This window comes from Chanodichthys erythropterus, chromosome 10, assembly GCF_024489055.1.
Source record: "Chanodichthys erythropterus isolate Z2021 chromosome 10, ASM2448905v1, whole genome shotgun sequence".
Taxonomy (NCBI): Eukaryota; Metazoa; Chordata; class Actinopteri; order Cypriniformes; family Xenocyprididae; genus Chanodichthys; species Chanodichthys erythropterus.
Genome location: NC_090230.1, coordinates 28438448 through 28453803, shown reverse-complemented (window position 1 = coordinate 28453803; position 15356 = coordinate 28438448). Strand labels below are relative to the sequence as shown.

At 38.2% G+C, this 15356-nt stretch overlaps 3 protein-coding genes across 3 annotated transcripts; 1 reads left to right on the top strand and 2 right to left on the bottom strand.

Moving 5' to 3' along the window:
* On the bottom strand, window positions 1-2691 carry ccnd3 (cyclin D3). Its single transcript, XM_067398904.1, has 5 exons — window positions 2476-2691; window positions 1834-2049; window positions 1575-1734; window positions 979-1121; window positions 1-148 (listed from the first exon to the last, which is right to left on the bottom strand). Exons 1-5 carry the CDS (start codon window positions 2689-2691, stop codon window positions 53-55), a joined length of 831 nt encoding a protein of 276 aa, XP_067255005.1. The 3' UTR covers window positions 1-52.
* Window positions 2692-3222: 531 nt separating this feature from the next.
* On the bottom strand, window positions 3223-8893 carry bysl (bystin-like). The gene is made up of 7 exons (XM_067397162.1): window positions 8497-8893; window positions 8057-8198; window positions 7830-7968; window positions 7486-7619; window positions 6157-6317; window positions 4174-4276; window positions 3223-3699 (listed from the first exon to the last, which is right to left on the bottom strand). The coding sequence occupies exons 1-7, from the start codon at window positions 8756-8758 to the stop codon at window positions 3348-3350; spliced, it is 1293 nt and encodes a 430-aa protein (XP_067253263.1). The 5' UTR covers window positions 8759-8893; the 3' UTR covers window positions 3223-3347.
* A 126-nt stretch (window positions 8894-9019) lies between these two features.
* Window positions 9020-15017, top strand: med20 (mediator complex subunit 20). Its single transcript, XM_067397163.1, has 4 exons — window positions 9020-9192; window positions 10418-10563; window positions 10647-10900; window positions 12960-15017. Exons 1-4 carry the CDS (start codon window positions 9179-9181, stop codon window positions 13182-13184), a joined length of 639 nt encoding a protein of 212 aa, XP_067253264.1. The 5' UTR covers window positions 9020-9178; the 3' UTR covers window positions 13185-15017.
* The last annotated feature ends 339 nt before the right edge of the window (window positions 15018-15356 follow it).

The following is a 15356-nucleotide window of genomic DNA, read 5'->3' as shown; positions in this document are numbered from 1 at the left end:
AAGAGAAGGCTAGAGTTCATTCAAACTTGAGTGGTTCTGATGCGTCCACCTGTCAGAGCGGGACGTCCTGACCCTGGAGCTCAGGTGGAGCCGGCAGCGTCAGGTCGATGGTCTCGTCCAGAGCCGAGAAACACTCGCGCAGAGACGCCTGAATCACAGAGACAAACTCAATCACACACGGTTCACATGGAAGAAGAAAATAATCATGCTTTTGGTGAATCATAATTATGACATTCAAAGTCCAAATTATGACAAAGTTGAAATTATGACTTTGTCATTATGACTTATGTCACAATTTCGACTTTTTGTCATAATTTTAACTTTTTGTCAATTTAAACTTTTTATGTAATAATTCCATTTTTGTCTTAATTATGACTCAATTTCAACTTTTTGTCATAATTTCAATTTGTCAACTTCAACTTTTTTATGTAATTCAACTTTTTGTCAATTATGACTGTCATAATTTCGACTTTTATGTAATAATTTCAACTTTTTGTCTTAATTATGACTAATAGTTTCGACTTTTTATGTCATAATTTTAACTTTTTGTCAATTTAAACTTTTTATGTAATAATTCCATTTTTTGTCATAATTATGACTTTTTGTCAACTTCAAATTGTGTAATAATTTCAACTGTCATATTTATGACTCATAATTTCAACGTTTTGTCATAATTATGAATCATTTCGACTTTTTGTCAATTTCAACTTTTAATGTAATAATTTTAACTTTTTATGTCATAATTATGACTGTCATAATTTTGACTTTTATGTAATAATTTCAACTTTTAATGTAATAATTTTAACTTTTTATGTCATAATTTTGACTTTGTCAACTTCAACTTTTTAATGTAATAATTTCAACTTTTTTTTGTCATAATTTCAGCTTTTGCTCATAATTTCAACTGTTAATGCCCTAATTGTGATTTACCAAAGCATGATTGGTTTGTCCTGTGTGGATGAAGGTGTCTGTCCTCACCATGTCCACGTCCAGGATGTTCCTCAGGAGCTGCAGGAGGCCGTCAGCGGTGAAGGTGTTTTTCTGGATGTTCAGTCTGACAACAGCCGCCGTCACACATGAGCAGGCCACCGCTGACGGAGTGAAGAGGGAGAACTTCAGCTCTGAAAAACAACACAAGCCCTTATTATTTCAACTAAATTATTTTAAGGCAACAGTTCTGATCACTTACAGCTGTAATTCATTCAGCCTTTATCAAGTGTTTCATCACTGTTGTGTAAAAAATGGCAGATAAAAATGCTTCACGTGTGAATAACAAATACAATTTATTACTGATTCACCTTCCACAGCTGTTCCTGTAAAGCTTTCTGACTTAGCAACAGTAACTAAAGTGGGTGGAGCTTGTGCTGAATTTCACTGTCACAATGCAGATCTGACGCTTCAGAGCAGAAGATGCTGAAACTCGAGCGCAGGAGAACAAAAGCGGCTCATAATATATGTGACGCACGGCTTATACGGCCAACAAAGAGCAGGATCAGCGGCAGCGGCGGGCGGACAGAGAAGCTGCTGACGCGTGCACGGCGAACTGATCTTCACATTGTGTGCGCGTGACGTACCTGTGGCGCTCAGGGCGATGTAGGAGTGGGCGTGTCTCCGTACGGCCGCGTGGTTCTGCGCTTTGAGCGGCAGCGCCTGCAGCAGCAGCTCCAGGAAGTCAGAGGGCAGCACTGAGGCCAGATCCCAGTTGAGCCGCGACACCACCAGCACCTCCCAATCCTTCACACACATTACATGAGGAAAAAACAGTTCAAAGTTGAGTTTCCACAAGCTGGACAGTTTGCAAAGTGCTAAAAAGTGATGGGTCACATGACCTACCAGGATTTCTGGGACGGTCACGGCGTGGTCTGTGTAGACGCACAGCTTGGCGGCGCTCAGAGGAAACGATTCCCTGAGTTTGGAGGCCAGGAACATGCAGACGGTTCCCAGCAGCTGCAGATGGCATTTGCGCACGGGATTCTGGGACATGTACCTGTCCAGGTAGTGAACGGCCAGAGGAAACACCTCCTCCTCGCACTTCTGATCCTCACACACCTGCTCCAGAACAACCCGCAGGATGAGTCATGATTCAGAATGATTCAAATCAGTGAATCAGATTTATTAGACATCAATTGAACAGTATGATTCGAATCAGTGAATCAGAATATGACTCAGTCATCATGAGATCATTATTACAAAAGGTATTTTCAACTTTTTGTCATAGTTTCAACTTTCAATGTAATAATTTTAACTTTTTATGTAATAATTCCAATTTTTTGTCATAATTATGACTGTCATAATCTCGATCAAGAACAACACGCAACGATGAGTCATGATTCAGAATGATTCGAATCAGTGAATCAGATTTATTAGACATCAATTGATCAGTATGATTCGAATCAGTGAGTCAGAATATGAATCATAAGACATCATGAGATCAGTATGATTCGAATTAAGAATTCAGATCTGATATCCACTCACCTGCAGCATCCACCCTGTTAATATTCGCCGCATGTACGGCTGGACGTCGGTCTGTTCGGTACCGGGTTTGATTATGTTCGGTCTCTCCGAGCTCAGCAGGTTCTGCCGGACCCGCGAGTCTTGTGTCAGAACCGCGTCTCTGAACGCCCGAAGCGGTCTGGATTTTACCTGAGAGCTCGAGTCCAGTTCGACATGTTCATGACAGAGTAACTCCATCACTGTAATTCTGACAGAAACTTCGAGCGAGACGCGGGATTTACGCGTACTAAACTCTTAACAGGCCTACAAACTATATACAACATACATTTAGCCGAATTCATGTATAAAAACGCATTATTTCGTTCAGTTTAAGGAAGGCTGGTGCGCGAGCTGCGGCGCGCGGTGTTACCGCGCTCACGAGAATCTCGACGATCGTTGTGACGTCACATCGGCCGTGATCCCGCTTAAAGTCATAACTTATTTTATTGTGTTTTTGGTCTTATAAATTCCATTAGATATTTTTTTTCTTCATAATCATTAATTAAATTTAATAACATCCGCTTAAGACACAAAACTCCTTTCTGCTAACATCAGCTCATTGATTTCCATAAGATTTCATAAATCATATATATTTGTCAAATAGACAAATCATTAATAAAACCAAGATTATATACATTTATTTCACTCATCATGGAAGCAAAATTAATTGAGAACAACATTTCATGTCAAGGTAAGCGCTTGAATAAAACCAAACAGATCTGGAGTTTATGATTTTTATTAAGTTCTAACCAAGTCCAAAAATATAAACATAGCATCACTGCAAAAATGCAAAATATATTGCGGCATAATCCCACATTTCATCGTCATTCCAACACGTTATCAAAGTTCGCGGCTCAGTCGACGGTCATGGCGGGGGTGGCGTCCTCCAGATCTCGCGCCTCAGAGTTCTGCAGTTCTCGCCGTATCTCGGCTGAAATCGACGGGTGCGTCTGAACCTTCAGCAGCTCCAACAGCGCCTCCTTCTGTTCGGAGGACAGATCGGCTTTATAGCGCTGCACCAGCGTCAGCAGGCTCTGGTGCCACAGCACCGGCAGAGTCCGTTTGTCCGTGCGGAACGACAGGAAGTGTGCGACCAGGGCGTCGAGCACACGGAAGGGCAGGGCGTATTTCTTATCCAGCAACAGCCGCAGGAAAATGCTGTTGGCTCCGTTATACTCCATCTCTGCCAGTTTCAGCATCGCAGCGCTGCAAAGAGGACGTAAACAAACCAAGTGTTATTTCACACACTTCAGAAGCGCTGTCAAAATGTCAGTTTCAGTGCAGCTTCAAAGAGCTTTAAACGATACCAGATGAGAAATAAGAGTCTAATCTAGAGAAACTATTGCTCATTTTCAAAAAAAAATTAAAAATTGTATACGTTTTAACCATAAATGCTCATCTTGAACTAGCTCTGTTCTTCTTCTCTAGTGTGTAGACACTGCTAAGTGTATTACTGCCCTCCACAGGTCAAAGTTTGAACTAAATTGTCATATTCAATATGCTAGTGCAAGTATATAACAATTAATTCAAACTTTGACCCGAGTCAGATGTAACTCAGACTATAAACTGCGAGGAGAATGTTTTACATAAAGCTGGTGTCCGTGGCGTTTGTTAGCTTGACACGTGTTTAAAGCTCGTAGTTTTAGAGAAGCAAAGTTTTCCGTCATGGTGTTCGTTCACCTGGAGTGCAGCACTGGGATGGAGCATTTGGTGAGGATGCTGCCGATGATGATGGCTTCTCTCAGCGTACACGTGCCCGATTCACACAGCGGCAGCAGGATTCCTGCAAACACACACAGATGTAACTCACAAACAGACATCACCAAACTTTCATCAGCTGATTAATCATGGCGCTTTAGGACAAGTGTTTTGCAAGATTTCTGTTTCAGGCGAGACACTACAGGCTAAAACACTGTTTTATTCCTATCTATATTCTGACGGTTTTTACGGAGGAGTATAGTTTGCCTGATTTTATACAAGATTTTATTCCTAAAAAAAACATTTTTCTTCTGTCTGTTGACAGTATTTTCTGATTTGTGGAGTGATAAAAAGAGAAATCCCCTCTGTTAAAACCTTTGATTCTAATGTGTCAATGTTGAACCTGATTTCCATCCAATATTCAGATTTTTGTTGTGAAAATATATGCAAATTAGTGCATATTTAATTAGATAAAGCCTTATGTGCATATATAAACAACATTTCAGAAAACTTGTAATATTAAATAATGTTTGCGCTTATTAATGTAATCGATCAGCTGGAGAAGTGTGGTGATATCTATTAGTTAATGTTTTACCCTATTCACCTGGAGTGTCTCGTCTTAAATATGCAAATGATGCATTAAATATGCACTTAATATGCCAGGATCAAAGTTCTCATGTTATTGACACATTAGAGTTAAAGATTTTTACAGAGGGGATTTTGCAGTTCTCTTTTTAATCAGTCCATGAATCAGAAAATACTCTCAGCGGACAGAAAAAAAAACAAAAAAAAAAACATTTTCACCCTGTTTTAGGAATGTTAAATTTATACCATGTGAATGATATATGGACAAACCCCTCAGTAAAATCCTTCAGAATATAGATATGAATAAAACTGTAAATTTTGGTGTAAGTAAGCGTTACTGAAGTGTAGAAAAAAACTCATTTTGAGAAAACAAACTTTGAAGGGTGTGGACTGAAACTTCAATCTACAGACGCAAATAGAAACAGTGCAATGAAGATAAACACTCAAATGTGTTCTTTCCTCTAGTCCGATGAAGCAAAATAGTGCAGGAAAACAGTGGTTTGACCTGGAGTGCCTCGTCTTATATTTTACCATATGCTCTTGTCATTTTATTAGTTTGTGTTCATATGAAATATTTCTACCTAATTTAATTTTATTTGTCATAAACTTAGATTAAGTTCAAGCTATCCATCTAATATTTATCTTTGATTTTATATCAGTTAACCAAACGAATTTGAATAGTTTCAGTAAACAATAATAACAGCGTTACAGTCAAAGTTCAGGTTCTTCTCTGTGATCTGTTAATTAATACAGTGATGTTTTCTTTATCAGTCACAACATAATTTAACCAGAAATCATTTGTTTCCAGTGAAGTCCAGGATGTTCCATTTCCTCTTTTCTGTTCATTTTAGTGGTAGAAAAATGTATCTTGATAGATAAAAAAGCAACTTTGAAACTGAATGTTTAAAAAAGTGAACCTCATCTAGTCATACATCTGAAGGTCACCAGCGCCCTCTAGTGTTCAGTTACAGTAACAGGTTTACATGCACATCATTACTGATGCTCTTCTCTAAAATAAATAAAGAAATCAAATAAATTGAGTTTTATTGCTCAAGCTATTGGAATATTCCTGTGTGCATCTAATCAGCATAAAGGCACAGCGGAGTTAAGGCTGCTCAAAATTCAGCGTAAAAACGCAATGATGCATAAAGCCAGGCTAAATTATGCCAGCTCTGACCCACCAAAGCGCACAGCTGTAACTGCACCTCTGAGCAGCATTAAACACTCGCAGTAAAGACACCTACATGCCACTTCAGAAGCGCTTCTGTGCCACCTTTGCAGTATAAATGTGGCACATTGTCCATTCGACTAATTCTGCACAGTACTTTAATAAATGATTTCAAGAGTACAATGAATTGCAGAATATGCAGATGAACTGACCTTTGAACCAGGCTCCGGGTTTGAAGAGCGCTTTCTTCAGCGCGCTGTAGAGGTGAAAGTTCAGCCGCTTGTACTCCGTGATGTCGTCTCGGACTCGGGGCAGCAGCACCAGATTGTAGAAGCGCTGAGCCATTCGCTCCTTCAGGTTAGACGAGAAGATCCTACACCCACACACCAGAGTTAACCAAAACTTAGACTAAAACCATAAGAAATCAACTTTTTTTGCTTTAAATATAATTAAAATTAACTGAAATAAAATCAAGTATTTTTTTATAAAAAAAAAAAAAACTATTTCTAATTTTTAAATCAGTTTAACTTTGTATACTAAAATAACTAAAACTGAAATTAAAAACTATCTGAATGACACTAAAATAACACTGGGTTAAATAATCACATTTGTTTTCATTTGAGAAATTTAAATTTTACATTTGATTAGATTTATCGCACTTTCAAATGCGTCATATACAAGGTTCATTAAATCTTCTCGTTTCCTGATTTATTATATTCGTCATGTATATATTAACACTCTCTACAATGACAACTTAAAAACACAAAAGCTAAAAATTCCTAATATTTATTACAATATTTCCCAATGTTTGTTTATTAAAACACAGAAGAGCTTGTACTGCTGCTCAGAAGTCACGTAAGTGCATTAATTTCACATCACGATCGCAAACATCATAAATGAGATTCACGTTTGGACAGGGCCGTAACCACCATAGGGGGTCAAATATTGGGTCCCCCCAATATTTGATATTTCTTAATGCTGGTCTGCCTCAGTGACAGCCAATCAGATCAAAGTAGGCGGGGCTTAATGTTCATTGAAGATGAGTGAATTCTAACAGCGCTTTTAGTATTTACAGTGAAAGAGTAAGTGCGCGGTGAGATAGAAGTAGCTAAATGTATAATATTTGAGAACCGTTTTTACGATGAACGTTTAACGAATCGCAGTAACATACAGTGATGCAAACTACTCAACTTATGGAATTTCTCCATTTTAAATTGAAAATCCGCATAAAATCATTTAAATGACATCATTCATAACTGAATGTGACGAGATGAGATATGTTTTATAGATTTTTGACATATATTAAAAAAAGAGTGAGCGTGTGCATATTTTCAAATAAAATCTTTGCGAAGAGTTTAAATGGACTACTTCACAACTATAGGCTATAATTTCATCTATAACTTACTTTACTGTTCTTATTTCTTATTTATCCCTTAAATCCCTGTTTATCCTTTAATTATTTAATTTCTTTAAATAAATGTTCAAGGCATGGTTACGCCTATATATCAGAGGCGATGTTTTTGGCTGTGTTGACCTCTGACCTGGTGGCCTGATACATGGCGGCGGCGGTCCAGGTCTCCGGTTCCGTGAGGTACAGGACCTGCTCCCAGTTGGAAAGAGCCGGGATGATCTTAAACGCTTTGGGAAGTTTCCCGCTGCGGTATTTAGACAGAACCTGCGGAGGAAGAGAGCGTGAAACACCAACATCATCGAGAAAAACTGCAATTCTCGAAAAATCCTTAGGAAGTTCTCAAATATTTTCTTAAGAACATCTTATTGTTGTTTCTTCAAGCTTTGGACTTTATCTGCTTGTATGCCAGAAGAAAATCAGTAGCATTAACTAGCATTTGAGGGAAAAAGAGGATATTCTCCAGGTGAAAATGACCTTGCTGACGCCTCTGTACACCTCCACCACTCTGGGGTCCAGCTGAGGAACGGCTCGTCCCGACACCTCGGACATCACGGTGCCCACCTCCGTCTGCTTCTCCGTGATCTTCTCCATGATGATGTCGGCCAGCGTGCGCCTGTCACAGCACACACACACACGTCACATGACACACTGCGTACACACACACACACACACACACACACACCGGACTCGCTGGAGCTCACCTGAGCGGCGGGTTCTTGTTCATGAACATCTCAATGGCCCTCTCGTCCTCAGGATCCACGTCCACCTCTCCAGCCGTCTCCTCCGCAGACTCTCCCAGAGCCGGCCACTCCTCATCAGAGTCTCCATCATGTGACCGCGGACCTGAAACACCAGATGCAGTTCACAGACACTTTAATATGGATCAAAAGGAGGGCTGGGTAATCAATCAGTTTAATCAATCTCATTTTTACGAACTGATATCAATTCTTAAATCCCAAGAATCGATTATCGAATCGAATCGTGAAAATTGTGTCAATACCCAGCCCTAATTAAAACAGACTGGTGTATGTTTTGATCATAGTTATGCTTTAATGTAAAGTATGCAGATTTTAAAGCTGTTTGAAGCTAAGCGGGACTCGAACCCGGGTCCGCCGGCTGATGGTCAGGTAGGTTCATTCACCTAGTTGAGTAGCTGGCTGTCTTCTGGTTTCTGGAGCGAGTCCTAACTCGGTCTGCAGCTCGTCCTGCTGTATTCGGGCCTGCTGCAGGATCTTCCTGGACAGTTTCTCGTCCACATACTCCTGCTCCTCCTCGGGAGTCCGGCTTCGGCTCTTCACGCGGCCGCTGCTCCGGACCGAGTCTCCCTGCAGGATCTGATCGGCCAGAGACACGCCGACACCGCCGCGCTCCGCTCCGCCTCTGCTCTTCTTCACCTTCGGCATTATGTGATGATGATGATGATGAATTATTATTATTATTATTATTATTAACAGTCCCGTTCTCAACTCATGACATGCAGCTGCGCGCGGAACACACGTGTGTCTGAAGCAAATGGCGCAGAAGTGTGTATGTGTCTGTGCGGCTGATCTGAGGTCAGATGAATGAAGCGAGCGCGGATCAGAGTCTCTGACAACAGCTGATCTCAGACCGGCGCTGCGTCACACTGTTTACTTCCGCTCACATGAGCGGCTCAATCAACGTTTCGCCGCATTTGCGATCATTTTAATGAGTTATGTACATATTTACGGATTTATATGTACTGTCCTTTTAAAGTTTCTTCAATTTAACTGATTTTGTGTTATTCACGAAAGCCGGATTGAACCGGAAGTAAATACGGGCTCGCGGAAGTTTGCGGCAAAGAAATGGGTGTAACGTGGTGAGCAAAACACTTTTGTTTTCATATTATTGTTTAATAAATTGTGTTTATATGTTTCGTTTTGAGTGCTCTGGTGTTTATAAAACGATTATAATATTTCGCGCTGTGATGAATCCACTGAGAGACTTTGGAAAGAAACAATATTTTTTTTACGCAAAAAACATAGTTTAAAGGGATAGTTCACCCAAAAATTAAAATTCTGTCATCATTTACTCATCCTCATGTAGTTCTAAACCTGTATGAATTTCTTTCTTCTGTTGAACACAAAGGAAAATATTTGGAAGAATGTCAGTAACCAGATCTCGGCCCCCATTGACTACCATGTATTTATTTTTCCTTCTATGGCAGGAAATGGGGGGCGAGATCTATTTGGTTACTGACATTCTTCCAGATATCTTCCTAATATATGTATGTATACAGGTTTAGAACTACTTGAGGGTGATTAAATGATGACAGAATTTTCATTTTTGGGTGAACTGTCCTTTTTGAAGTGAAACAATGTGGTTACTATGGAATAAGTTCAATAACCATGTTTTTTTTATTTGCAGTAAAACCATAATTAAAGTGTTAGTTCACCCAAAAAATGAAAATAATGTCATTTATTACTCACCCTCATGCCGTTCCACACCCGTAAGATCTTCATTCATCTTCAAAACCCAAATTAAGATATTTTTGATGAAATCCGATGGCTCAGTGAGGCCTGCATAGCCAGCAATGACATTTCCTCTCTCAAGATCCATTAATGTACTAAAAAGCAGATTCGACACGCTGATTCATAACGCTCCGAAGCTTCCTGAAACAGTGTTTTGAAATCGGCCATCACTATATAAGTCGTTATTTTGTTTTTTTGGCACACCAAAAATATTCTCATGGCTTTATAATATTAATATTGAACCACTGTACTCACATGAACTGATTTAAATATGTTTTTAGTACATTAATGGATCTTGAGAGAGGAAATGTCATTGCTGGCTATGCAGGCCTCACTGAGCCATCGGATTTCATCAAAAATATCTTAATTTGTGTTCTGAAGATTAATGAAGGTCTTACGGGTGTGGAACGGCATGAGGGAGACTAATTAATGACAGACATTTTTGAGTGAACTAACCCTTTCATTTTCGTAAAGATGTATGAAAAAACTATTGTTATTGGAAGGAATATATTACACAAATTGATATGAATGTATATTAATTAATTCACGTGAAGAAAATAAGGTGTGTGTCAGTGTGTGTCAGGTGCCCGTGGCCGAGGGCAAGAGCGTGCAGCAGACGGTCGACATGCTGCATAAGAAGCTGGAGCAGCTGGGAGCCGTTAAACAGGGGAACTTCTGGGTGGACTGTGAGACGTACCACGCAACGGGAAACGCCACCGGTAACCGCGTCACACTGCCGTGTGTTACCATGGGAACCACACTGCATATTACCATGGCGAAACGCTCTCTCTCTCTGCTGTAGGTCAGCCGTCGAAGCTGCTGTACGTGATGCATAACTCGGAGACGCCGCTGAGCTGCATGGCTCTGTTCGAGGGCGGACCGGGTCTCAGCGCAGACGCAAACTTTGACGTTCTGATGGTGAAACTCAAGAGCCACTTCCAGAACGCCAAAGGCCATAAGGTGGAGAGTCGCGGAGCCCGTTACCGCTACTGCGACTTCCTGGTGAAGATCGGCACCATCGCCATGAGCTCCAGCGCAAGAGGGATTTCAGTCGAGGTTGTGATGCGTTCAGTGGGTCTCGTTCACGAAGTGTGTCTGAGCATGAAATCTGCGTACGAACAAATCATGAGTCATCAATAACATTTACTCTAAATTACGAAAAAACGTAGGAACAACTCAAAACAAACGTACGGCGCTTTCATTCTAAGTGTCCGTACTCATGAATTTGTACGTGAAATCTGCATGCAAACTTTTTTACGAAAAAAATGTAGGAACGACGGAAAACAAACGAAATCACTTTAATTTACTAAAAGTACGTACACACAAATTCTGCTTGCAAACATTTCACGAGGAAATCATGATTCATAAATAACTTTCAATCTAAGATTTATTCTAAATTTATGAAACTAAGGATCAACAGAAAACAAACGCAAAATCACTTTCATTCACTAAGCATGCGTACGCACAAATTTGTACATGAAATTTGCATGTTAACTTTTTTTACGAACAAATCATAAGTAATCAATAATTTTCATACCAACATTTATTCTAAATTTATGAAAAAATGTAGGAACTAAAAAAAAGTTCGCCAAGATCACTTTCATTTACTAAGTTTGCGAACTCATGAATTTGTGCGAGAAAAATGCATGCTAACTTTTTACAAACAAATCATGATTTATCAGTAACTCTCATACCAACATTTATTCAAAATTTATGAAAAAACATAGGAACAGCTAAAAAAAAAAAAAAATGTACACCAAGATCACTTTCATTCACTAATTGTGCGTACTCATGAATTTGTACGTGAAATCTGCATGCTAATAACATTTTACGAAAAAATGATTAAAATAACTTTCATACTAACATTTATTTTAAATTTATGAAAAACACAAGAACAACTACAAACAAATGTAAATATCACTTTAATTTACTAAAAGTACGTACGCACAAATTCTGCTTGTGAACATTTCATGAGCAAATCAAGATTCTTAAATAACTTTCGTACTAACATTTATTCTAAATTTATGAAAAAACATAAGAACTAAAAAAAAAACGTATGCCAAGATCACTTTCACTAAGTTTGAAAACTCATGAATTTGTATGAGAAAAATGCATGCTAACTTTTTACGAGCAAATCATGATACAAAAAAACTTTCGCACTAACATTTACTCTAAATTTACGAAAACTAAGGATCAACAGAAAACAAACACAAAATCACTTTGATTCACTAAGCATGCGTACGCACAAATTTGTACATGAAATTTGCATGTTAACTTTTTTTACGAACAAATCATAAGTCATCAATAATTTAATTGAACAATAATAATCAATATTAACAACATCAATAATCAATACACCAAGATCACTTTCATTCACTAATTGTGCGTACTCATGAATTTGTACGTGAAATCTGCATGCTAATAACATTTTACGAAAAAATGATTAAAATAACTTTCATACTAACTATTTTAAATTTATGAAAAACACAAGAACAACTACAAACAAATGTAAATATCACTTTAATTTACTAAAACTAAGTGCGCATACTCATGAACTCGTGTGAGAAATCTGCATGCAAACTTTATCACAAACAAATCATGATTCATAAATAACTTTTGTACTAATTATTTTAAATGTAAAAAATTTAATAAGAACAACTGAAAACAAACTTACGTCAAAAAAGTAAACTGCTCGCCAGTAGCACATTTTTTTCAGAATTTTTTTACCATGTGTAAAAAAAAATTATTTATTGAGAAACTGAAAAAATGTAACCAAACAGTCAGGCTGGCCTTTGTGTTAAGACTACATTAAATACATAGATATTTAATCATATACAGTGAGTATAAGTAAGAAATGCCATGTTAAAGCTTGAGCTGTGAATCTTTAGAGGAAACTTTGTGTTATCGTACGTTGGCGAGTATATTATTATAGTTATTTGTGTGAACCGGCCTTTAAAATACTCCAAATTAATTGACATTACATTCATGTTCGTATGTATGTGTTGTGAATGACCATAAGCGTGAACGAGACCCATTGTCTTTTCCGATTAATCCAAAATAAGTTCTGTTGAGAAACGCATGATGATGTACAGTAATTGAGGATGTCTGTCTGAAGGTGGAGTACTGCGCGTGCGTGATCCCTGGAGACTGCTGGAACCTCATGAAGGAGTTCATGCAGAGTTTTCTGGGATCAAACACTCCCGAGCTGCCGACGGTGTTTACCAACAAACCCGAGGGTCTGTGCGTGCCGGTGGACTGCATGGACACCATGAGCCAGTACCTGGAGCTCTTCAGCAAAGTTCGCAAACAGCAGGTGATGCCGGGCAGCGGCGTGCGCTGACACCTGCGTTACGCTTCACCGGAACTCAACGCAAGCAAACCGATGTCAGGAATTACTCGCGGTTTCAGAGATACAGACAGTCCTGCAAGGAGTTTGAGAAAGAACTTTATACAAGTGATGAGAACATTTCTCGTTTCTTTTGTGCTTGTACATGAAGCATCTGTTCCTGCCTTTTTTTAGTTGTGGATGCTTATTTTCTATCTGTACATTGGAATTTGTAAAATAAAGTGTTTACTTTGAATTGCAATCTTTATCAAAATAAAATCAATGTTAAGGTAGAAACGCAAACCTTTGTTTTCAATCCGTACTTCAGCAAACAAGGCTTTGTTACGTCATAAAAGGTTCACAATATTAGTGATTTGCCAAAAAACTGTGATATTTAATGAAATCAGCCATCACTATATAAGTCGTTATTTTGTTTTTTTGACGCGTGGCTTTATAATATTAATATTGAACCACTGTACTCACATGAACTGATTTAAATATGTTTTTAGTACATTAATGGATCTATGCAGGGCCATCGGATTTCATCAAAAATATCTTAATTTGTGTTCTGAAGGTCTTACGGGTGTGGAACGACATGAGGGTGAGTAATAAATGACATTATTTTCATTTCTGGGTGAACTAACCCTTTAATTGGAAGTAATGATTCGTAGATTACTCTTAATTTATTACACTTTCATGAAAATATTTGCAGTTTGTCTTGTGAAAGGCGTCATGTTTTAACTGGTTCTGATTTTGCAAATGATTCAGAGATTCAATCGCTAAAAGCTGCTGGCACAATTCTTTCTGGATTGTTTAAATTCGCCAAAACGAACAAAACAGTCAGATTTCATTTTAAATAACGACACGCATTGGTTCTTTGATTTCGCTTGAAGAATGTCTGCTTTGATGTTTGAAAACCACATTTGCATTTAACAAACGCCTGCAGAACAGATGAAGGCGCAGATAATTGGCTAGAAAATACCAATTCATTTGAATATGCATGAGCAGAACACACTGTGGATGATTTCCAATTAACATGCTTTTATCAGCCTTATATAAAATACGATCTTAAAATCACCATGGTTCAAATCACAATTGACAGGACATGAAGTTTAAGTACATACTATATGTTTAGCACTGAATGTTCCCATATGATTTTACTTTTTTTGTGGGGAGAAACCAAACAAGAACATTCTGAGAACATTCTTTTTTTTAAGTTAACCAGAAACTAATCTTCTCATAATACTCTGGGAACCAATGATAGTTGAATAAATACAACAGCCGACAAGAATTTCAACCCCCTGCCAAATTATTACCCCCTTGTTGAAGTCGCTACCTGACAGAGGTGTAAAGTACTTGAGTAAATGTGATTAGTTACTGTACTTAAGTATCTTTTTGGCTACTTTGTAGTTGTACCGAGTATCAAATATATTGGCAACTTTTACTCTCTACTTGACTACATTTTTGAGCAAGTAAATGTACTTTTTACTCCATTTGTGATTAATAATGCAATTACAAATTACATTTTTTTTTATGGCAGATAACTTTTTCTGCAGCAGTTTGTTTCTGATATAAAGAAGTGATATCGCCATCTAAGGTAATTGAAGGTACTGTATCTTGTGTGTTTTGCCTTTACTCCCCCAAACTTGTCAACAAGGATACTTTACGTGAATGTGAGTGCATTAGCAGGTAGTTTCTGATCGCAGATGTTTGATTTGGTGCTGGTGATGAGGCTCAAACCAGCACTTACAGTACACTTTGACTATTTAATTTTACTTTACATTGTTTTATTTATCCGCTATATTGACAAGACCGTTTTGACGGATATTGGTTTACCCATGGCCTTTCTGTGCACTTGAGCTCAACTGAGACTTGAGAGTTTGTTGATGTATCAAAGGTTGTTGTGTTGACCTTGATTTATTGCAACATTGAGGTGTTGAGTTTTATTTTGATTTTAGAAAATAAACTTGATTTCTCATCTTACAAATCAATTGTTTCTTATTTTCACTGGCATGTCTTTCAGGACTAAAACATCTCTGAGCCTACATTCAGTGCGAGTAAAATACTTAATACTGTTAAAATCAGATACTTTAAGACTTCTACTCAAGTCGTATTGGAATTGGTTACTTGTAACTTGTAGTGGAGTCATTTTCAATGTAAGGTATCTGTACTTTTACTCAAGTATGG